Here is a 26,151-nt window from a genome sequence, read left to right on the forward strand (position 1 = left end):
CTGCACCCGTGCAAACACACTAGCAAGCACCAACAGTATGCAGCGTGCTGTGGGCTGTGCGCCGACTCAGACATAGTTCCGGACCTCCAAGACTTTAAAAGTTCAACTTGAGGGCGCCTGGGTGGCTCAGTTGGTTAAGCGACTGCCTTCGGCTCAGGTCATGATCCTGGAGTCCCGGGGTCGAGTCCCACATAGGGCTCCCTGCTCAGCAGGGAGTCTGCTTCTCCCTCTGACCCTCTTCCCTCTCGTGCTCTCTGTCTCTCATTCTCTCTCTCTCAAATAAATAAATAAAATCTTTAAAAAAAAAAAAGTTCAACTTGAGAAAACAAAGCAGAAACACAAAGAACTTTGAGCCAAAGAAGTGGTAAGGGCCATAAGAAGCACAAGGAATTTCTTCCTGTGAACGCTGAGCTGTGTGGGCTTTCTGAGGGACCAAGTGAGGGACCTCTGGAACATATGTTCATGGGAGGAAGGGCACTAACTGGCCGTGTGCACATGCGTGTGACTTAGTGTGTGTCTGCTCCACGTCTGACCCGGGGATTGGGTTTGCCCCCGCAGCTGGAACACTGGGGTGCTCTCTGTGACAGGTTGTGTTGAGAGGCAGTTAATAAACATCCTAGCTATGCATGCACTGTATCTTCCTGTTTACACATCTATTTTGAAAGCTAAAGAAAATGACAATGGTTGCTTTGTTTATAGCCATTTTGAGTGAAAATGTTTTTGCTCTTGGTGCAAATTACATTTTGACTAATATTACATAAGGCATTCTACACATAAGGACAAGACTTAGCAAATATATTCATGAGTTTAGTGCCAAATCAAGGCAAGAGGATTTAAATAATTAATTTTTGGCTAGAGTTTTAAACCTTTTTTTGCCTTCTTTTCTTGGGGAAAAAATGTGGGGGTGGGAAAATAGAAATATTATTATATAATATACATATCTATTTCTTCACTACTTGTTTTACTATTGCCCTTTACACATCTGACGGCTGTTGGTGTTGGTGTAAAAACAAAAATGATTTAACTTGGTTTGTTCATAAAATTATCCCATATAAAAATCCATATAAAAATGATACACCCCACAATATGGTATATGTGTTGGTATATATATATACCAAAATTAAAAATGTAGTTAGTAATTGAATTTTAAATGTCTAATGTTTTGAGGCAAATGAGGCTGCAAGTTAACTGAATTTTAAGGAACACTTGTTTAGCTTTTACCATTTTACAAAAAGCAGGCCAAACTTTGAGAACATAAGAAATTGTTGACATTGTAAATCAAAGCAAGCAAACATATTCCTTGCTATCTCCCCAGATTTACCAGCCTCTTCTGCATTAAGGATATAGAACACACTCATTTTTAGAAAAGAAACTGGGAGGAAAAAAGAGCTTCTCTCTCCGAATACAATGAATACAGATTTTGTTCCCAGGAATTTTGTCTCATTACACTCATTGGGAAATAGGAATTTTATTCAACTGTATTCATAAATCATATGCATCTCCTCTTCCCCATTGAAATAATTTTGAATGTGCTATTCATTCAAGAGCCCAAAATTGTTAAATATAGGCTACAGTAAGCCAAAATTAAGATAGGATGTAAACTCCCATGTCCTGGTATTGATTTTAAAAATACCTGCGTAGCTGAATGGATATGTACAGAGGATTTCTATATCATATAAAAATTATTGTAGTCCAAGTGTAGTTAAGATTCAAGGTGAGATACACCAAATTGCTCACACAGGATACTTCAATAGTTTTGTGGATCTTGACTTTATAGGGCTAGGAGCCAGATTCCACTTTGCTCCTCTCAAACGTTTGGATTGCTCCATTACTCCCTTTTCTGAGCCTTTGAACATACAGAACTGTCAGTTTCTAGGCATCTCTGTGGCTGCTGTGCATTTTCTAGGTCTTGTCTCAGGTGAGGATGGAGTCTGTCTGCAAAGCTCAGGAGAAAAGCCCTTCTAAGTAAGTACTGCTTGCCTTCTGGCCCCCTCATTAGCCAGAGGCACTCAACAGCTAATCTCTATCCGGCCCAGACATTAAGGATCCAATGAAAGCATTGACATCAACAAGTTTTCTTGTGGGAAGGCTGGGTGGCCTCTCCTTTCTAGAGAAGAGGATGTAAAGAGAAACATTGGATTGGCCATCCCTTCCCAGCTTCTAACAACTCGTGGGCCTCATCATGCCATGTTACACAGCAGCTTCCGTTTCCTCCAGACCTGTTCCCTTAACATGCCCACAGCGCTCCTAAGTCTGAAGGTGCTGGTGAGCAGATGAATATTTTACACCTGAGAAATGGGTGGCTGTATCATCACTCTGGGTCACTTCCTTTCACAAACTTCTCCATGAAGAGCAGCTCTGCAACCTGACCCCTCCCTTTCCTCACTACTCTTTCTAGAACACCTATGAAATGGCCTCCACTACCACTGTTCTCCTGAAATGTGATCCAAAGGACAGGTTGGTCGGTACTTTTTGGAAGACCTTCAAAACTAAAAATGCAGTCTTTCAGGCTTTAAGTTAAAAGGGCATCTTGCTCAATTGCAACTCAAATAGGGCAGGAAATATAATAGTAGTGAATCCCAAACAAATGCACTTCAGTGCCATCAGGAGGCCCATCCCACAAGCGCTATCTTTATGTTTGCATTGTTCCCTTCTTCTCCCCAACCCCCTGCAACTGGTAAACATGTTTTAACTATTTTTCAAATATTGGCCAACCCCACCGCCACAATAAATAAAATGAGCAAATAAACAGAGGAGCAGACTTTATCCAATATAAATTTGTTTTTATTGAAGCAGCAGTCACATGACTTTATATCTAGCCTTTAGATTAGGCCTGACAGAGTGAGCCAGCCCTAAAAAAATGTTTCTTTTTGCACTAAGAGACATAACATGTTTACATACATCATCCAGTATTGGAAATGAGCAGATTCAAACACAACATGTGTTGGTTACCTGGGAGGTACAACCCCACGGTTTGTGGTGTTCATATATTTTACAGATACTCCCAAAGACCATTACTAATGGGATGAAAGTTAAAAGAAAATACAGCTACACCAAACCATGAACACAGTAATCAAAGACAGCAGCTTATACACGTTTTAAAAAATTTGTCCCTTTCAAGGACGTTTTCTTTCTTTTCAAAGCAGTGTCTGCAAAGCTTCCTCTACATCAAATCCAAAGGTTTCCAAGATGGAAGCTGCACCTCTTGGGGCTATACAATGGAATAAGGTCATTTAAAGAACGAGAACTGGTGTTCATATCTTGGTTTCATAATAAAGATCCATGTTTCTCTAATTGGAGGAACGGAGATGGTGATGTGACTACATATTGCAGTAGCAAAATAGGGTAAAGAAAAGAGGGTTGGGTACTGAAATAAAGACCACACACTTGTGAATTTTAATTTCATTTCCAGGCTAACCTACTTTTTATTTAATGCAAATTACAGTACCAGTTAACTATTTCCAAACCAAGTCACATAGAACGAAATGTATTTACAAGGGAATGGGGAAGGGAAAAAAAACATTGAGCATACTTTTCACAAAAAAGTTTATATTTAAAATGAAAAAAAAATCAGTCACAGAGGCATTCAAGTAGTAATAATGTTATACAGATTTTGCTTTTCTTTTATATCAAGACAGATTTGCACAAGTGTTTGCAAGTTTGTATACAACCCACAGTCCTTTATATATATATATATATATATAATAAATTTTGTTTAGATTTGTTTTTAAGATGGAAGTGGTCACGCTAATTGGTATGTGTACAGGCCCAAGTGATCCATCGGCAACACATTTATAAATGCAAATTTTACAGGCAAGCACATTTTCATACATTTATCTGTATCTGCCTGTAGACAGATATAGTAAGAAAAAAAAACTTAAAAATGAACACAAGGAAGTCTACTTTGTCAAGCTAACCCCTTATGTACTGGTTGTCATTTTGCTTTTATTGCAGAGGTGCAAAACGGAGCAACAAACTTGAATAAAATGTCATAACCCTTGTGAAAATAATCCAAACCCCAGGGATTACTTTCAAAGCCTCTCAAACGCAGACCTTAGTCTGGGACTCTACTCTGCTTCTAGTTGTCGTATTTTCAGTGGCTCAGGTTTCTACCAGAATATTGTAAAGCATGCTTAGTTTATTTTTCTATATAGGGGAGAAAGTGTTCAGCTCTGCGATTAGATGATCACTAACATGAACAATAGAAATCAGATACAATTTTGGTTTAAAACAAAGGAAAAAAACCCCCAAACTCCTGGGGATCTGGCATTGGCCAAGCTTCCTTTGGAAGATTCCAAAGTTAAATCCCTTAAAAAGGAAAGGGAAAAAGAAATGAAATGCCAGTGTCTTTATATCCACAGGAATAGAGAATACAATAGTCCTCTCAGAAACCTTTGTATTGGTGCAGACAATATGACTGGTTAGGCAGGCTTTGTTAAAACACAAACCAAAAATATGTCTAAAAATTAAGAGGACTTAAAAAACGGACACAACATGTCTGGAAAGAAGGTGCAGTCTTCTGCCTTGCTGGAATGAACACACGATGTTTCAAAAAATAGCAACCTTTGGTTTGGTAAAGTTTGTTTTTTCTTCTACTCAAGACATCTTATATGGAGTACTTGGAGGCAAAACAAATGATTTTGATTTTTTTCTTTCAAAAAAGGCCTTCATGATGGGCACACAGTAAGAATTAAACTTATTTTTAAAGAAGGAAATGAAAATGACGTTTCACTGAACAGGGGGCGAGGGGGCAGGAGGGAGGGGATGGGCTGAGTTCCCTTGTTAACACGACAGTCCTCTCGGCTCGGTGGCGCTCGGGGCAGTAACCGCTAGTAACTGCACTAGAGCATTGTAGACCACTGACGGAGCAGAACCTGATACTATTAAGAAACTTGGATTTATAAAAACCAACTGTCTCTCTCTCTTTCATTTGGGAAGGAAGTGGATAAGGGGGAGAGAGCATGGAAGGCTCCTGGAATCTGCTGTCTGTAAGATCCATGGTTGGGACTTGGGGAAGAGATGAGCAAACTTGAATCTATTCAGTCTCTTCCAGCTCTAGGGCTCCCTGGCACGACACAAAGTCCCTGGATGGACTAAGTATGAAATGAAACCGGTCACTGCTACTGACTGAGGAGGAAACAGCTGCTCAGAACCAAAACAAAGGCAGGGCTTAAATGAAGTGAGATCATGAACACGGTTTCCTCTTTCCACTCCTGAGCATGGTATCACTGAAATTAACTGTGGAAGGGGCAAAGACACTGTTAGGCGTGAGTTATTATTTCAAAGGGAAAGGGGTAGGACAGGAGACACGGATAGAAAAACCAATTAAAATTTGAAAAATGAAAAATAAAAACAAAAAACAAACACATGGAAGCGAAGGCACTCCAAACTATATAGATACACTATACATTGCTAGAGTTATTGTTACAATAATACAGGCCGGTACCTACTGTACAGAGTTAAAACTATATGGCTTTAAAAAGCTCGTCTACATTTTGTCTGATTATTAAACAGAATCACTGCCCTGAACAGTAACTTTTTGCTCATTAATTAACAGTTCCTGGGTCCACATATTTACATACAAAACAATAAAACTTAAATTTAAAAACATTGAAAGAAAAGATAATGTACAAGCTTGAATTTGGTGAGGAGCTTTTTATTATTATTATTATTATTTACAAAAAGATATTCAGAGACCTGGATCTCACTTGTATAAAAGAGTTCTGTGATACCGCCATGATCCTTGAGAAAGAAAAATCATACACCTCAGCCCTCACACACATACACACAGGAATGAAAGAAAAGCATCTGACTTTTCTCTCTTCTTCTCTTACCCCATTTATGGGGGCAAAGGAGGGGGGAGTGTTTCCTAAAACAAGCACAGATTTTTATGGACTCTAGCAAATATACCAAGTCCAGAGTAGTGTCTGTGTCCAAATGTTTGGCTGGGCAGTTTGGTGTGACAGCAGGTCCACTTCTCTGTCATAGACCTGCTGTTCAGCTTTTTTATAAATCCTTTCTGAAAATGGTCTACCAAAGCCATTCCCTTTAGGAATTACCCGGCCAAATACTTTGATTCAGACTTCTTTCAAAGCTTAATTAGCTCTCAGAAGCGCATTATGAAATGTAAAGGTCAATTTGTTCGATTTGGTTTGACTGCATGTGTTTCCTTTCTCATGAACTCGGATATAACCAGAGGTTTGAGAAACCCCTTTTGTGGCCTAAGAGCTCAGCTAAACAGTGAGTGAAAACTAAGATGGCTCACAGTTGCCCTTCTGGGTACTGGTTCACTTCAGCAGGCAGTAGGACTCTCTTGGAGAGTCGCACGCACTTGGTAAAGAAGCAGGACAGGGTACCGGGGCCTGCGTTGAGGGCTGCCAGGAGACTCCACTTCCAAACCACCGGGAGGGCAAGACCCCTGACACGACCTAAGGTGGCAATGAGGAAGGGGAAGGGAGGTTACACATGATCGAGGGCTCAGCTCTACAGCCCTACAGTTATCAACTAACCTTGGAAAGTGTGTAGGGAAGAGTGGGTAGAAGGGAAAGGCGGCCATCACTCAAGTGATCTTTAAATGTAAAGTACAACTGATTGTGCCTTAAAGATTCATAGGTCAAGTAATGGCCCATAAGCACCAAGGTGACTAAGGTTCATTTTAGAGTATATAAGGCCCACAAAGATGTCAACCTTAAAAGTATAAAACAAACTAGTTGTGAAAATCTATTTCCTCACTGCAAACGTAATCCTTCAATCCTTTTTGCTTTCCAAGGAATATTGCTTTTTCTTCAAAAACAGAAACTGAGTCTTACACCATTCACTGATACACAAAGAAAACAGAAACAAAAACTTTTAACTGGGTGTGGGGGGGAAACATTCTTCTCATGCTTCAACCAGTTGATTTTGATACTGTGGACAAACACAAAAATAAAAGGCAGTATTGAATCTATGTATATATAACATATATACATACACACATTTATATAATCAGCTTTCCTATAAAGTCAGCAGGTACACGTGACTGTTTATACCATTTTTATGTGTAGTTCTTAATATTCCTACCAACTAAAATCACAATGGTCTATCTGACATACATCAATAAATAAAGTTTTAAAAGCATGAGGTTAAAAAAAAGCTGAAATTAAATACAGATTCTAGATTTGGATTTAAAATCAGAACTATGTGCAGAATGTGGCAATTTCTGCAAGCTCAATTTGTAATTAAAAATATGAAAAATAAACCAGTAGACTGTTACAGTTCACATTATTTAACTACAATGTCCTCTCAAGTGTATCTTTCCAAGGGAAGCAACTTTAGAAACAAATCTGGACAAATTCATTCACAGTGGTGAGATCTGCTCTTGGCCTGTCCCCTTCCTCCAGGTTCATCAGCTTTTGACCTCTGCAGCCAGAATGACTGGCTCAACATCCTTTTCAGTCTTCTGGTCACCAGTTTAAAACTGTACTAAGATTTGCAGAGAACCTTTGGTCAGGCAAACAAAGATCCACCCTCAGAGCACCCATGCTCCTCCTCTGATAGCCTCCAATTTAAGTTTCTTCACCACTAGCACTGATTAAGAGCAAAACAAAACCTTATCAAAGTCAATTAAGAATCTTCAAACTTTATTGACCTCCCTGGGTTACATACAAATGATACACATTTCCTTGTTTGTCTACCACACCTGCCCCCAACATACCAAAGGCAAGTCTTCAAATACCCGAGGATATGGATGAATTTGACAAGTGACACTGAAGTCCCCATTGAGTTACACCTGCTAAGCTCCCAACCAATTTCAAGCTGTGCACTATACCAAAGTCTTACACTTGACTTTAAAAGAAAACAAAGTTCAAAAAAAACTTCGGCACAGAACAAAGTCTTCTTCTTTTGTGGAAGGGGCATGAGGCAGGAGTCCTGTTTTTAAAGTATACAACAGCAGACTTTTGATAAAAAAAGATTGTCGTGGGAGAGAGATTGTGTGTTCTAGTGCTCCGCTTTCCCCTCCCCACAACCCCTCCCACCCCCTGGATCTCCCTCAAAGTGAGAATACAATGAAATTGGTTTGTATTTATAGATATTTTACAAGGTTAAATAAGAACAACAATAATAATAAAAAAATCTGAACACTAAAATGAGCAGGTTTTTTTCTCTTTTTAATTTTCTTTCCAAACGTGACCAGTGTTGCTGAGTGACACTCAAGTAACTGGCGGTTTTTCCTGTGCAACTGGCTGCTCGGGACTGTTCAGGTGGAGTTGGAAGCTGATGCAGAAGCGGCGTTGTTGGTCTGTCCACGGTCTCCGGCATTAGCATCTGCAAATCAGAAGTTCCAAGAGAGAGCATGAGCAATGCTTTAATACCCCAACGAGAAAAGTATACTGCCTCAACTGCAGACTGTGAGCTGTGTGGTCTTCCAAGCTGTATCTGAAAAGGTTGTTTTAAATATGGCCAATACTATGAAATCTGAATTTCTTTCTGCTTAGAGCTGAGTCCATGTCTTGGCCTGGTCCTTGTGCAGGGAAGATAAGCGTCTTTGAATAAGTTGGGGCCAGAGACCACTCTGTCAAAACTCCTGCTACTGCTGGGATTAGCAGTACGTGCATGAATACTCAGTTGGGAGTCTGGTTCACTTGAAAAGAAGTGAACAGTGCACAGCTGGGAAAACTTGCTGAACACTCTGAACCAGGGTATGCCATCTGCTTAAGTGGGTGAAATGGGTGGAGGCACTGAACATAACATGGGTCAGCACACTGAGAGGCAGAAGCACTATGCATAAATCAGCCTCAGCTGCTTACTTTCTAAGTTCAGTCCTTCTTCATTATTTGTAGAAATGGAAGACAATGAGCAAAAAAGAAACAGCCACTGCAGGACTGATTCACTTACTTAATTCAATAAAGCATCTTGTAGTCAAATATCTCGGCACTGAGCTTACTTCGCCTAATCTTTTGGAAATATATGTAACTTTAACTCTCCTACCCCCCCCCCTTTAAGGTCCATTATTATTTCACAGCATCTATTAACATTTAAGTGGGCATTTAGTTGCATCTGGATCAGCACTGCATCTCAGGTAGGCAAGAGACTGCTGTTTCAGTTGGTTAGTCCAGCCGCGTGCCTGTGTCATCATGCATGTGGACTGCTAATACATAGTGCTGGGCCTATTTTCTCCCCAACACTTTATCCTGAGCCCTGAACAAGAAGAGAAGGGGCTTGACTGGGATGGGTAACTTCTAAGACCCATCTTCCTAGAAGTCATACTGTCCTTGACCATCAAAGCTGGTGACACCAAAAACACAAGTTCAGAACCAGGTTCTGAAGTTCAGAAGTTTTGTCTCCCTAGAGACTGAAGTTCTCCTATATCCGCTAATGAGTAAACAACTGTCATGGCTGAATGCAACATTTGTCCTTGGATCTTTTTTGTTTGAATTTTTTAATTAGAGCAAGAAACGAAAGACCCCAACGACACAGAGGAACTCTTTACTTAAGGATTAGCTATTCAGTTTATCATTCCAATGGCCACTCTATAATAACTACACTTCTTTTCTAAATTCCTGATTGTCCTGCCCTCAAAATAATCTGCCCTTATATACATTTAACTCAGCCTCTGGGGAAGAAATGTTTATATCTCTCACTTTGGTTATGTTTAATTCATTTAATTTCCTTCAAAACACTTATAGCTGCTTCTAATCCTGTTTTCATGAAGATAAGCGTGAACATTACAGCATCAGGGTCCACGCACGGAGTCATATTAACTCATTGGTATGACACATGGGACAGGTGGCAAGGTATATGACACAGAACTTTTCTCCAAAGGCAGATACATGCCTTTTCCAATAATCACTACATAACTATGTCTAATACTTCATTCACGACTCCTGGTCTTTCTTAAATATGCCCTTCGTAGCAGGAATTTTACTCTTCAATGATCACCCAAGTTCTGTCAACAATGATACCACCAATTTCTGTCCAGGTCACATGTTCCTGTAAGCCTTTCTCAAGAAAAACAATCATTTTCATAATTCAAGCACAGGCTGCTTTAAACAAGTCTAGAAAAAGCCTGCAAGGCCGCAGAGCTATTTCAGAATGATAATGATCCTCACAAATCCAAACTTATTGTAGCATTTCCCATGCGCTGGATGACACTCAGAACCTATGCATGATCATCATCAAATAGCACTTCTCTCTCACTTTTCGTATGTGAAGAGGACAGGTACAACTTTCATGTTCTGGTCTTCCAATCATGAGGAATTTACCTGCTTGACCATGACAGGCATGGCAGGCGGCAGCTACACTGGAGGACACCCACTAAGGTTCATTTACATAGCCGTCCAGTTCATTATGTTAATTTACTCTTTAGCAAAATCCTATTGTATGCATAAATTTGAAGAAACAAATTCAACTTCGGAGTAATAAAATTTGAAGACACTTAGGCTCCTCAGGTTTGTAATTTAATGATTTCATATTTTTTTCTCTGAATTATCTCCATATCCCCTGTTAAGTAAAATTTTAACAGCTAAATATTTTGATTACAAATATTCTTGAAAGCTAAAGTCACAGCACTGTATTCATTCATCAAACAAAAACAAAAAACCTTTGCCTACTGCAACAAATTACATTTAAAACCAAATTACATATGTCCTTTGTAAGAAAAAGAACTGAGATCTGTTTTTCAGAGGCAGACAAAGTACAGGGAGGAGAAACCCACAACAAAGAAAACGTAAAGCTCTACAAACTCAAGAGTAGCTCCCACAGAACACCTGGCTTACTGACCGAATAAAACTAAATTTCCTAAGTTCTTCTTGGTACATACTTACTTTGCTCCTACCGCCAATTCTGTAAACTTATTTTACATAGTTGAATTAATATGGGCTTTTTATAATAAAAATGTTACATTAACTAAAAATTGTCACTGGATTTGGATGTTTACTGTAATTTCTATAACATTTCTTCTCATATTTATTTATGAGATATAAATTATTATATATAATTTATTTAAATATATAATTTTATTAAATATATATTTATTAAAATATTATATATAATTTATTTAAATACAATATATTGTATTTAAATATAATATTTAAACAGTAACTCCTTAAAAGCAGTACAATTCATTTTGCTCCTATCTCCTGCATTCCCTTGCCTTTACATTCATACTGGTAAAAGTGATGCTACTGGGGAGGAGGGTGGGGGGGGAGGGGTTAGCCTGGTGATGGGTATTATTATTTTTTAAATGTTTTATTTATTTATTCATGAGAGTCAGAGAGAGAGAGAGAGAGGCAGAGGCAGAGGGAGAAGCAGGCTCCCCGCCTAGCAGGGAGCCCGATGTGGGACTCGATCCCAGGACCCTGGGATCATGACCTGAGCTGAAGGCAGACGCTTAACCATCTGAGCCATCCAGGCGCCCTGGTGATGGGTATTAAAGAGGGCACGTATTGAATGGAGCACTGGGTGTTATATGCAAACAATGATCATGGAACACACATCAAAAACTAATGATATAATATATGGTGATTAACATAACATGATAAAATTTAAAAAATGCAAAAAAAAAGATGAAAAATAACAACAGCAACAACCAAAAAAGAGAGGCTACTTGGCATTATGGTTGAAAGGATCAGCTAACATCTTTTGATTATAAAGCATCCAATTCAACTATGAATAACCAAAGACTGTACAGTCGCATTTTTAGTCTTGAGATGCTATCCTGAAATTCACAATGATGTATCTTTCTTCAATCTAATCCAACTCCACAAACAGTGAGTATGAAAACCAACTGTACCACTTAATAGCTATGTGACACTGGAACAAGTTATTTAACCTCTCTATGCCTCAATTTCCTCATCTGTAAAATGGAGATAGTACCACCTGCCTATGAAATAAGGCCTAGGAAGGGCTTAGTACAGTACCTGGGTTATAGTAATTGCTTAATAAGTGGAAAGGCAAAAGAGACATCAAAAAATACATAAATGTATAGTTTGGTGTGACTGCAATAACATCATCACCACCATAATGTCAGTGGCACAACTGTTAACATCTGAATGCTTACCAATATGCTAGACATCATACTAAGTACATTGCATGCCCATAGAGCAACCCCAAATGTCTCCATTTGCAAATGGGAAAATAGAGGCACAAAGAAATTAAGCAAATGTTCCCATGGTTGCAGAGCTAACAAATGGGAGAACTGAGCAGAGAAATATTAGAGGAAGAGAATGATGGCCTTTATGGGTACTACAAGGGACAGCAGAAAAGATTTCCTAGCAAAGGAAGAAAAGAGCTTAAGGGGACTTTCATTCAGACCTAACTCCTACCTAGTCCACTATTTCTAGAAGCCTATTTCTATTGTCTAAAAGGGTTACTACATTAAAACAGATCTGTGAATTTATAATAAGAATTAAAAGTACAGTTATTTTATTTCCTAATTCTCAAACAGTCTGTATGGGGTATGCAGAGATACAAGGGTTTTGCAAACAACTACAGAGGTGATATTTCACTGACTTCCAAGCTTCCTAGAAACCAATGCCCATTACCATCCTACTGATGCTATTTCAGAACCAGGCAACCAATCAACCAAAGATGGACTTGAAGGGGAACACAGAGAATAATCAGCTTTGAGGGACCAAGGCATAAGATCATTCTTATACACTGTCGTAGCCCCTTTCCAAGAGGGCCCCGATGAGTCATGTCTCTTGGGTGTCCATGCCCTAATGTAGTCCCTTCCCCCAGTAATAGGGCTGACCTATGTAACCAATAGGGTATTTGCAGAGACAATGGTGTATGACTTTCAGGGTTAGGACATAAAAGATTCTGTGGCTTCTACCTTGTCCTCTAAGATCAGTTGGTCCAGGGAAAACCAGCTGCCACAATGTGAGACACTTAAGTGGCCCCACGGAGAGGTACAAAAATGGTAAGGGACTGAGGCCTCTTGCAGCCAGGACTGATTCACTAAGCACATAAATGAGTCATCCTGGAAGCAGATCTTCCAGCCCCAGGTAAGCTTTCCAATATCTGCAGCCCTAGCTGACATTTGACTACAACCTCATAAAAGACCCTGACCTAGAACCATCCAGTTAGGTTGCTTCTAATTCCTGACCCACATAAACTACGTGAAATAATACAAGTTTATTCTTGTTTTAAGCTGCTAAATTTTGGAGTATCTTAAACATATATATAGGTCATATAAGTTAAATGCCAGGTAGAATTTACGCCCACAAGCTCATGAGTGTATCTGACCAACTCCCTCTATAAGATATGTAGGTATGTTCCTAATAAAATATACAAAAGACAAGGAAAATTGCATCAGATGATCCCTTGTTTTTCCCCTAATTCTAAGAAGAGTCTATGGTTCTATGGCTTTTGTGCTGGATATGGCAAAGGGAGTTTGTAGATGTATTTACTGAAACCAGTTTTATTCTGTGTGACTTCAGAGGTAAAAATGACAAGTAGGGCAACTTCATAGTGAAGCCAAGGGTGAAGCCCCCTAAGGTATCAGGTTCCCAATAGAATCCACGAGGCTGCAATTTTTGTTCTAGAGAAAATTCTGATGTGTAAAATTCCATGTATGATACACAGACATTTTAGGATTGGACTCACAGTTTCTCCCCCACCTCCTAGATTGTCAGACACCTGTAAGAGTTGCTAGATAAGTGAGTCATGGATTTGTTGAGCAGCTGTCTCAATACTGAGGAAAATGCCCCACCTAGTTGCTCAGGTCATAAACCAAAAGTTGTCACCATGATTCTTTCCTTTCCCTATCCCCCTACACCTAATGCATCAGCAAGTCCTGTCCATTCTCCCTCCAAAAGTGTTTCATCAAATGTGCCAATGGGGAGGGAAGGAGAGTGAATGGAAGGTCCCACATTTATAAACTGTTGCCAAAGTGTTTAAATAAAAAGAGAGTAGCAAATAATAAGAAAATAGGCTGAGAGGAAAGCACAGTGAGTAAACATAAGAGGCTGGGGTTCCAAACGTTCTGCTACCATGAATCAGTATTCTGTAACTATGGATCTATCTAAAAGATAAAGCCTTTTAAGTGAGTGACACAAGTGTTCACTGTTTGACCCAGCAGCAATGATGGAAATGTTCTATCTGTACTCTCTCATAGGGTGGCTGCTAATTATATATGGTTACTTAAATAAAAATAAAAACTTTGTTCCCTATTTATCATAAACACATTTCAAGTTCTCAAAAGCTACAAAATCCTTAAATTTTTTAGTATTTTTACTACTGGCAGATTAGTAAAAGCATATTGCAGATATCAAATCCTTTTCATATCTTACATGTAGTTTTTTTAAGTATAGTTGGTTAACTTTAAGTATACTTTTATTTCCTTATTTCCTTTAAGCTCTCTGAGCCCATTTCACATGTTTCTATTTACTATTATCTCATTCTACAATAGTTACAAATGTCTCATGACAGGTCAACTCCACTAAAAGATAAAATTTTGGCAGCCTAGGATATGCTATTTATACTCAGGAAGTTCCTATTCAAGCTGTTCCAAGTGGAAATATCTTTATTAAAAAACTATTAAAGAGGGCACGTTCTGCATGGAGCACTGGGTGTTATATGCAAATAATGAATCATGGAACACTACATCAAAAACTAATGATGTAATGTATGGTGATAAACATAATAAAAATAAAATAAAACCCTTAAACCTTGAAAACAAACAAACAAACAAAAAACTGTATTTCAGGTATTAGTGTTATTAACTGACACAGGAACAAACAAAACCATTTTTTTCCACAGAGAATCAAGCGTACACCCTAAACTTACATTTAAATTGAAATCATATTCTGCATTAACGAATGAAAGTCACCTATAAAGAGAAGGACTCAGTTTTCATTTTTCTCTTTATAATGTCTACTATGACTTTGACAATTTGGGGTGTATAATAATGAAGGAGAGTGAGGGTGACCCCTCCTCAGCAAAGCATCATTACCTCTCTTTTCTTATTTTTCTGAGGAAAAGGTGTGACACAAGACACCGAAGTGGCTTCGGTCATTTCAAAAATAGAACTGCGATTCAGATGCCAGGGAGCCAACTAAAAAACTAACAAAGTTGGAGGGCTTGTCAATAAGACCTTATATCTTATCTGCCAGCAGAGAGGAGAGATCTTAGGTGCTCTGGGCTCAGGGATAGAGCACATTTTAATTAGGAGGGTTGGTCGTTTAGGGTAGGTAATTAAAGGCCATGAGGACACAGGAAACATTTTCACCTTTTAAGTTAAAAGATCTAATTTAGGAACAAAGAATAAAAAAAGGCTTATGGGCGCCTGGGTGGCTCAGTTGGTTGGGCAACTGCCTTCAGCTCAGGTCATGATCCTGGAGTCCTGGGATTGAGTCCCACATCGGGCTCCCTGCTCAGCAGGGAGTCTGCTTCTCCCTCTGACCCTCTTCCCTCTTGTGCTCTCTATCTCTCATTCTCTCTTTCAAATAAATAAATAAAAATCTTTAAAAAAAAAATAAAAAAATAAAAAAAGGCTTATGAGTATCAGCAGGTGACTTCAGGCAAGGAACTGAGGAACATTTGAAGAACATCTAGAAGAAGGTTTGATAGAACATTTACTGACTTAATCAAGATGATTTTAACATTACTTCTGGAGGGGGAGAAGTTCAGGCAAAAATTCTGACTCAATAGGAGAAAACATGTTTTGAATAAGAAGAAACAATTTCCTTGAAGTGATACTTAACACTGCTTTGAAGAAAATAATGACTAAGCTGGCTTACAAAACTTGCCAAGCAAACTTGAAATCTTAACTCAGGATAGATACATCCTCATTGGTGTTAGTCTGTTAAATTGGCCTATGTGGATGGAAGTCTGTATTTCAAACACAGAGCCAAAAGGAGGAAATGGGTATAGCACTGTACCTAAAAAAAAAGACATCCACATTTTTTGGCTACCAAGTTGATAATACCTAAAAATATATGATTGCAGCACCTTCCCCACCCCCACTTTGCGCTGGCTAATGTTAAGGTAATGGAGAAATGGAAAAATATGTGCACTGCCAGTGGGCAGTATAAACTGGGACAAACCTTTTGGAAGGCAATTTGATATACATCAAAATCTTAAAAATTTTTTTATTATCTTTTGACTTGGCAATTATACTTCTAAAGACTGAGATACAATACAAATGTCTAAGAAATTAAGTCAAATAAATTATGGTACAGGCTTAGGATGCACAGCAGAGTCATATACCCCCATCCCCTGAATAGCAGGGCCCATAAAAAAAAGGGGGGGGCATGTCTCTCTGCCTATTCATATACAGACTAAAATATAAAATGATGTTACCTTTCATTATCTTTAGAATTGAGAATATGGGAGACTTTTATTTTCTAAAATAACCATATATAATGTTTTTAATAGAAAGGAAGGGTTAGGAAAAGAAACACTTGAGGGTAATACCCTGTAGATTCTAAAACCAGACAAGATAAGGACACAGCTTTCCCAAAGCCCACTGTACAGTGGCAAAGAGGCAAAGGCTAATAGTACTTGGGGAGGGGATGAAAGCACACAAAGTATTTGATCCAATGGACTTAACTGGTTTAACATTTCAACTCTCAAAATTAGTGGAAACAAATAAACAATGGGAGAAATTATTCTGGGTTTAATTCTGCCCAACAAGAAAGAACTGGCCGGGGATGTAGGTGACAGGAACTCTGGGGTAAAAATAACTGTAGTAGTAAGGAAAGGGAACCACGGGCCCTGCCTAATCTGAGCCATGACTTCAGTAAAATGGATTTCAAAAAGTTCAGGGAATAATAGGTATGATTTTGTGGCTATAGTCTTCAAAAGAAACTCAAAACTGATAAGAAACAGAAAATTAGAAAAAAAACTCTGACAAAGAAATTGCAAATAATCTCAATGCAAAGTACAGGGAGAAGAACCAAAGAAACCAGTTAAAAGGGTTTTCTCTGATAAGCTCATCATTTTAAATACAGATAACTTTAAGAAGAAGGGCACACATTCAAGGAAGAATAGAAAGTAACAATGTGAACCTCTAAGAACAGGCCAGATTTGGTTTAAATAAACAGTATAAGGTTTTCAAAGCAAGGTCAAAGAAAGTTAAACCCCCTGACCAGGTAAAAAGAGAAGACAGACCTTGTCCAACTCCTATCATGATTCCCTTTTCTGTTAGAAGGGGTTTCAACCTGGAAAGGATATAACAAAAATCCTAATAAACAAAATGCAGCCCAAGGAAGGTGAGGGCAATCTACACATTTTAAATGTCTTTAAACCCAGAATCTAAAGTCCAAGAAACAGATTCCAAAATGGATTACAGAAACTCACAGTGGACAAATAGTAGACATTAGAAATTTCTCTAAGTCTTAAAAAAAAAAGTTTAATTTCCATTTTTGACAGAGTTACCTTATGGATGGAAAAACTTTCTTGAAAATTTTAACAAAGCATTTTACAAAGTTTTTCAAAATATTATACAAATGAACACTGTAAGGTTGGTCTGTAGCTAAGCAAACAAGAGGGGTAAACAATCACTCAGAAATCACCAGAAGAATAATCTCTAGTAAGCCTTGCCTAGTAACATTTAAATTACTTTATCAGTAACTTGGGAAAAGGCAAAAACATCTCTAAGTAGGCCCTGCCTTGTACTATTTGATATGTTTTATTAGCTGCTTAAATAGAGGCAAAAAACTGTTATGTTTATGAAATGTGTAGATGATATATAACTGTTTAGAAAACCCAACATCCTGACACTTAGAACATATTGAGGATTAGGATTTGAAACCCTCATTAATATGGAAGGCAGTTAGCCATCATTAAAATTTGAAGGACTTTTGTGTGTAACCCCAGAATAGGATCACTGAGTGGAAGAAAGTATAGGGGGACAAATTTCAGGGTGAAAAAAGGAAAAACTTTCTAACAGAATGATACAAAGATGGAATGTGTTTATTTTTGCAGTAATGAGCTTCCAGTTACTGAATATACATAAGCATGGGATAGATGGCTTCTTCTCAGCAGACAGTAAGAAACACGAGCTGAAATCAGTGTTTTAAATTTAATAGCAGAACCATTGCACTGAAAGAAACCTTACCCAGAAGACTGATCTACAAAACATAAAGAGAAAACTGCTCTAGTTGAAATTTTCTACCACATCTCACACTTAACTCACGTGGCATTGGACCACATGATCTCTAAAGTGGTTCATATTTGATCAGTAAAACTTTAGTTTCTCAAGATTTATTACTCTAAATAGTTTAGGTGAATGGTCTCCCAAATGGAGTAAATAAAAGCATCTGTTGGGGGTGTGGAGAAAATCAGAATTTATATATATATAAAACTTGCATATACATTAAAAAACATATATATGTTAAAATTATATATCATATATACTAAACTTATATATTATACATATGTAAAATTATACTTTATGGACTAAGAACAGTATATGTAATTTTCAAGAGTTTCTCATCAGAGCCATGATCAAATATAATGCCTTCTGATACTGAGGTACTTTTTAAAAACAATTTAGAAAAAATAGAGTTTTTGAGGAAAAAAAGAATCAACATCCATACCCACTAATTTAACACAACTGCTTTAATTTTTGTATATTTTTATCTTGTCCCTATCCACATGCAAACATTCATTTTGGCAGTTACCAACATGGTACATAAGATCTCGTGAATATTTCTGCAAATGTCTATAAGCTACATAATTGATTTTTTTACGATTACATAAAGATGGAGATTTCATAATGTATTGAAACAATTTCTTCCTGTTGACCATTCAGATCAGATTGGTTCTCCTTTTTGTTATTATATAATTCTTCCTATTTCTATCTCTGTACATGGTAGCTTTCTGTCTTCTCTTAGAAGTATCCTGAAGTTAAGATCTCCAAAGTGGGATTAGTGAACTAAAAAGTATGAACTCTGATGGTTCTTGTTATATACAGTAAAGCCTTCCAACAGGTCTTAATCAATTCACCTGCAGTCACTACCTGAACTCTGACCATAACACAAACCAAGTACTTTGTACACTTTATATCTTACTTTTCACAAGTCTATGTTACTATTCCTGTTTTATGGATAAGGAAACTGAAGCCAAGAGAGACAACAAGAGCATGTATATTTTAAAGTATTAAAGAATATAACCCACACTGCCAAATTCTTATTTAAAAAATACATATACGCATACATACATATTTATTTAAATATAGGCAGCTGTTAATGTCGCACAGTCAATTCCTTCATCTAGATCAGCATTTCCTGAGATATGTTTGGTAACATACTTGATTCTCACTACTTTGGCCCCAAAGAAAACTTCTTCCCTGACTATACTGTGGTGTTTTGCCATTGGCTCACACTGAGGGGCACTTTAAAAAGTATCCATATGAGGCTCATAATTACATTTATTGTTGGAATGGTAAAGGGAACTCCATTTAATCTCTTACAGTACCAAATCTGAAGCCCTAAGGGAGAAATACTTCTCAAACAGCAGGCCCAGAAATATTTTGCTTCCCCTAAGCCATCAAGGTGCTTATCTAATAAACAATGGGAAATTTTAACAGGTAACATTCCTTTATTTACTTTAGCCACAAGGAAGCTCAAAGCGTTATCTGAAATTCTCTTTGGTAACTATTTATCAAGATATTCAAGGGGCACCTGGGTGGCTCAGTCATTAATTGTCTGCCTTAGGCTCAGGTCATGATCCCAGTGTTCTGGGATCGAGCCCGCATGAGGTCCCTGCTCGGCGGGAAGCCTGCTTCTCCCTCTCCCACTCCCCCTGCTTGTATTCCCTCTCTTGCTGTGTCTCTGATAAATAAATAAATAAAATCTTAAAAAAAAAAAAGATATTCAAGGCAGGCATTTTTCTCAATTTTAATTCTGTCCTTAACCTCAGCCTACTATTCCTCTATTAAATTCCTCATGCTCTCATGTACTTCAACTTCAAAGTAAACTCTCAGGATCAGAGGCCAATGTCATTTGACATTTACAATGTCATTTTCCATATTCATGTTGAAATCTGATTTAAATGGCTTTAAGAATATATATATATAGCAATGTAATATTTTTGGGGATCTGCTGTAACTTGTATCGAAGCAACATAAAAAACAGGTTATACTAGGCAGACAATTTGCCCAAAAACCTCACTTTAACTTATTTAGTATTTCACACTAAGGAAATCATTTAAAATTACCCAAAACTTACCAATTAGAATTGGTGCTATATTTCTAACTTCATTTTTATTTATAGTCTAAAGCAATTCTAATAAAACTCTTAGAAACTAGCTCAAGAAGTAACTGCATTAGTTCAGGGTTAGGGGCTATTTCATGCTTTGAACAATCAACATAATCTAAAATCCAACTTGGGTTCGGGATTTATTACGTTTATTAATAGCTCACATAAGCAATTCTATCTTCCTTCTAAATAAATTGGTCATAGTTTAAAAAACCTTATATTTAAAAAATTTAAAGCACAATTCAGCACTTTTGATTTTTACAACATTATTCTAGGAGAGCAATGCCACTCATACTACAGATGGAGAAAACTAGTAAGACATTACTAAAACCAATAAAGTTCAAATAATTTTCTCAAAGTAGCATGTGCTGATGGAACTAGAACAGGAAAGGAAACCATTCTTTCCAGACTTTTTCTGGAACGAAGGTAGGACAAGGACATCTTTATTAGCAACGTTCTAAAAAATCTTTGCACAGGAACAAACAATTGTGTGTTGGACAACAGGAGATGGATTATGACCTTACTGTGGAATTCCAAGAACTAATAATGAAAGATTTGATCTCCTGCAGCATCAGTGCCTTTAGGCAAAAATAAGTCTGATCCAACTCAGTTCCATGTAATAGATGATTTAATGAAAACAGAGTCAGATTTGGACATATGCTTTTCAGAGGAGGATAAAAAAGGGTACCAAATTCTGAGCCCAATTGTGCTATTATATTTCTAACTTGATTTTAAATACCATCCAGCCATTCTTTGAGGAACTTTTAAATTCATTCAAAGGTTGGATATTTTCAGAATATCTGCAATTCTCACTAAATCAAGCCCTATTAACTGGCTAAGAGACCAGCAGTATACCAGAGCTCTAACCTGGGAGACCATGAAGGCACTTTTTTTTTTATTTAAAAAAGATAGACAAGATCTAGTCATATTCTGATCTAAATCTTAAATGTATTTGCATTAGTTTTAGTCCTTTCAAATGATTACATTACACCAATCTATATTTTATAGTTCTTGAAAGTTTGCCTCTCCAGTATACAAATGTAATTTACACTCAGAATGATGAAACTAACGTAAATTATCTTCAATAATATTACATTTGTACAGATTGCTTTCTGCTACAGGCATCTTGTCTGATGTATATTTATTAAGAAATTATACAGAAAGCATGACTTTAAAGATAACTGACAGAATTTAACATTATAATAAGATATTTACAATTTATATATAAAGTATATATGGGGTCCTTTTGCGCTTTTTGGAAATAAAGCAACATTTTATTCACATTTATTCATTTGGCTGTGCTATGTTTTTGATACTTGGAGGGTATTAAATGTTCACATGCATCACATGAAATAAAATGGAGGTAATCATATCTTTTTAAAAAAATAGAATGTTTTTAGACAAGAGACTTAATGTTCTTACCTGAGGCTGCTGTGGCATTTGTAGGGGTTGAAGCAGCTGCTTGAATCCGAGCATGAGGAGGAATAAGGATGGTAGCTAGAGGTGGATTACTTGACAGTTCTAAAGAAAAGGTAAGACACATATTAGAGCCCATTCTTTTTTTTTTTTTAAAGATTTTATTTATTCATGAGAGACACAGAGATTGAGAAAGAGGCAGAGGGAGAAGCAGGGAGCCCGATGCGGGACTCGATCCCAGGACCCTGGGATCACGATCTGAGCCACCCAGGCAACCTTAGAGCCCATTCTTAACTTTGTATGTGAAACTACTTTTATTGGTAACAATAAACATAAAATACTTCAAAACACTGGCTTAAAAGAAAAAAAGACACGATAAACCTACATCTAAAACTAAATCAATGAGCTAGTAATCAACTTACAAAGATATATTTCCATCTTTCATTAACTTAAATATACTAGGTTTTCCCATATTACTCTGACAATATTTGACTACAGGAATTGAGAGTGATAGTGTCATAGAAAAGAGAATAGGACTAATGTCTGTGTGTGTACGTGTATGTATGCACCACTGCACGCATGGACCAGCCTACCCAACTGTTAAAGTTTCGTTGCTTTATTAAAAATAAGAATGCTTTTATTCCATTCTATTTTACTTTTTAACTCAGTAAGATTGTTACTTTGTTAGTTTTTACCTGCATGTGGAAGTTTCTGTCAATTCTACAGAGTGGCTTTCTTCAAAGAATCAAGTTCTATATATAAGCCTTAAGAAATAATTTAAGATGATATTGGATCTAAGGACGTAGACAGAGAGCAAGGAGTGTGGTGTGAGCTTTTACATACAAGTATCTGGTGTTAGCTTTACGTAATGTGACCGTTCTCCTGGTCTTATGGTGACAACCCTGGTTAATTCTTGTTATTCCAGCATTTACCCAGTGACTGTTCATTTTCACTCTAATAAGTGTTGTAATTTGAAGGGATAATTACACAACCATAATAGCTATAGGAAGACATTATTCTCTGAATTAAAGCATACATTCTGACAATTCACAGATATGGCATGGGATAAAAAAAATTAAGAAATAGTATAATCTTAAAGTAAATTTGCATAACATAAAATTAACCATTTTAAAGTGCATAGTTCAGTGGCATTTCATACATTCACAATGTTGTACAACCATCCACCACCTCTGTCTAGTTTCAAAGCACTGTCATTACTCAAAGGGAAACCTTTCAGCAGTCACTCCCCATTCATCCTTCCCACCAGCCCCTAGCAAGGTAAACAGTGTTTTAATATCATAGTTTAAAATGTTTTCTGGGGGTGCCTGGGTGGCTCAGTCTGTTGAGTGTCCAACTCAGGTCATGATCTCAGGGTTGTGAGACTGAGCCCTGTGTTGGGCTCCACACTCAGCATGAAGTCTGCTCCTCCCACGCTCTCTCAAATAAGTAAATAAAAGCTTTAAAAACAAATTAAGAAAATAAAAATGTTTTCTGTTGCAAAGCCCCATTATTGACTTATTCAAATTGGCACCTAAATATCTAAATTTTGTACTAAATGATACCAGATTCTGGTTAAAAAACAAAAACCAGCAAGCTGAAATAAATGGGAGCAAAAGCCTAAAACTAAGAGAAGACTATTCATCATCTTTTCCCCTTAAGTGAGAAGATGCAGGGCAGCTCCTCAAATTAACAGGTGGAAGACAGATGGAAAACCACTGTCCTACTGATCAGGTTTGAAGAGATGCTGTTTTCTCAAAATCAGCTTTAGTAGTTATATTGGTTCTCACTGAGGAACAGGAAGATTCTAGGTTGTTTTATTTTACATTAGTCCAATTTCAACCCATAATCTTATACCTAGGAAAACAAGAGAATCCCAATTACCATGGCTGATGACTCTATGGTTCTAGAATAAAAATTAATGGATGTGGTAGTTACTCTTCATTAACCTAAAAGGAAGACTTATCATCCCAATTACAATTAAAATCTGCTAAAATAGAAAGGTTTCTTTAAAATCCATCCATTCATCCACCCATCTATACTCCCATCCATCTATCAATACTGAGCATGAAACTGTGTTAGTAGGTCCCAGGACAGAGAAAAAGATAACTGTCTTTGATCAACAGAAATTGAAAATGGAAGGACAACTGCACAAATAAGCTAGCAAGAAAGGCATTCAACCTATTCAGGATAGGAGCACTTTTAAATTAAAAGATCTCTATGACCAAGTGCCCAACATCTAAAAGAAAATCTAAAAAGGAAAAGATAACCAGAGATTTTAAGATAAGGCATTTTAATAATCTCTGATAATCTTTAAAATAAACTCAATATCATCACTTTACTTGTGGCCCATGCTGCCCACTTTCTCCCATTTATTTACTCTCTTTTATTAGATCACCCATCTTTCTATGTATCTGTATGCCCAGTTGAGGGGGCATGGTAGTTTTATGTCTCACACACACACACACACAGGGGCAGGGCTTGAAAAAAAGCAACCTCTTTTTTCTTAGGGAGGAGACAGCCATTTTGGTCTTGGATAGGGAGAGAGGGGTAACTAATGAAAGGAAAGAAGGAGAAAAGTGAAGAAAATAAGAGGCGAGAAAAGGAGAAGCTATGGGATCCTGGAGGTTTTGCTGTATCTAAAGACAAAGAGGAGAGTAAGTAAAGTCCATAAAATAACTAAAAGGACTAGATTCTTAACCTAGAGTCAATGAGTAGCTTTTGGGTGGAGGGGAGGGCTTTTGCAAATTTATTTGAATCTAACATTCTAAAAGTTATGGAATTCTAAAACCCCCAACCTCTGTAACTCACTGTCCTCTTCCTTAATTATAGGAATTCTTTGAGATCCACTGCTTTCCATCTATTAGCTTTTCTCTACTTCAGAGAGGTGGTTGTCGTAACTTTGCCTATATGAAAAGAGGAAGCCTCCTTATACTTTTGCTATAGTCCTGTTCTCTACACTGAAGTCTGTTCCTTTTGTGGGGACAGATTTATGGGCACTTCTATGAGACTGGCACAAAATGGTTGAAATGATGTTTTGCTCATGATAATTACTACCCACTCCCAGTCTTCCTGTCTATCCATGACAGTGAGTAATAAGGAAATTGAAACAATGAGTGTGGATACAAACTGCAGGGTGGGCACAAGAATGTAAAAAAGGATGGTATTTTAGAGGACAGAAACAGCAGAGCAAAAGAACCTTACAGGATCAGGGAGAGTGCATGTATTCTTGAAGACAAAGAATAAGGAGTATAAATGAGACTGAAAATAAAAAGCAAGCTAATATTTATGGAATAAATATGTGTGCTAGGCTTGAGAGTAAGGAGATAATTAAGGAAACAATGAGGTCCATAATACTGAAGTGGGGCTAGCTTTGGAGATCGAGGTAGGAAGAACAAGACAGACCATGTTATCGCAGAGACGTGGCTCAACATAACATGGCAACAGGTTCAGAAGGTTTTAGAAAAGTTAACAATGGTAAAAGTTTCTTTAACCAACTGCAGATGCCATGAAACTGTGCCATCAAAAACCACATAGTAGTTTATCAGGGAATATCAAGAATCTTTTGATAGGGTATCAGTCATTACGTGTTCCATAACCAAACATTTTAATGGACAATTTAAAGAAAAGCCAAATGAATTTAAAAATAGTTATCAATAAAACCAAGATAGGGACACCTGGGTGGCTCAGTCGGTTAAACATCTGCCTTCGGCTCAGGTCATGAGCCCAGGGTCCTGGGATCGAGCCCCGCATTGGGCTCCCTGCTCAGCAGGGAAGCCTGCTTCTCCCTCTCCCACTCCCCCTGCTTGTGTTCCCTCTCTTGCTGTGTCTCTGTCAAATAAAGAAAATCTTTAAATAAATACATACATACATAAAACCAAGACAGATATCAATCAACCAAAAGACAGACCAAATTCATTTAACTGAATTTTGCTGCACTGTTGTTTATAATGCAAAACGAAAGAAGAAACATTCCCATGAAAAGATAAACTGAATAAATTCACCATACCTGACTACCTGATAAAACAATCTTTTAAAATATTAAAACAAAACATAAATCTAGTTGACAAAACCTTAAGTACTCCTTAAAGTTTCTATTCTTCTAAACAGATGAGTCCCAAATTTAATAAGAGGTAGATAAGAAACCTTCCTGGTTTTTTGGGGGGAGGAGAGGAAGCAGTGGGTCAGTGGCTATGTAAGGCATACATATGTTTGTTCAAACTGTGGATAGTGGGAAAGCTGAGAGAAGCAATCAATGTGTTAACTAGAGGGAAGAAATCAATCCCTTTGTTTACCAGATCTTCTCTTAACAGTGATGTAATAAAATACTCAGTCATCAGGTAGAAAGTTATCTTCTTCATTAGCTTTGAAACTGACCCTGCAGATCTCCAGAAAGGAGTCACTAAAAAGAGGCAGACTTACTTTTTCTTCTACAATTAGTTTGAGGTCTTCACATGTGTATCAGGTCTCCTATCTATATATGAAAATTGCCCGTGGCTGTCTATATAAAGTGGTATTTCTCTACGAAAAGGTTTAGACGATTTTCACAATGGTA

The 26,151-nt window shown here is 37.4% G+C and overlaps 1 protein-coding gene across 2 annotated transcripts in view; it reads right to left on the reverse strand.

The window, feature by feature from the left end:
- Positions 1–2,762: 2,762 nt before the first annotated feature.
- The window catches only part of GSK3B (glycogen synthase kinase 3 beta), a 205,993-nt gene continuing 182,604 nt past the window's right edge, over positions 2,763–26,151 (reverse strand). For both annotated transcript variants that reach the window (XM_028110546.2, XM_028110545.2), the window contains 2 exons: positions 21,606–21,704; positions 2,763–8,304 (listed from right to left, as the gene is read on the reverse strand). In XM_028110546.2, the coding sequence (XP_027966347.1) occupies positions 8,237–8,304; positions 21,606–21,704 (167 nt within the window). In that variant the 3' untranslated portion in view covers positions 2,763–8,236. The remainder of the gene's footprint in view (positions 8,305–21,605; positions 21,705–26,151) is intronic.

The sequence above is a fragment of the Eumetopias jubatus genome, unplaced genomic scaffold (genome assembly GCF_037043125.1).
Source record: "Eumetopias jubatus isolate StellerSeaLion01/CBP00866 unplaced genomic scaffold, mEumJub1_p1.0 scaffold_1, whole genome shotgun sequence".
NCBI lineage: Eukaryota > Metazoa > Chordata > Mammalia > Carnivora > Otariidae > Eumetopias > Eumetopias jubatus.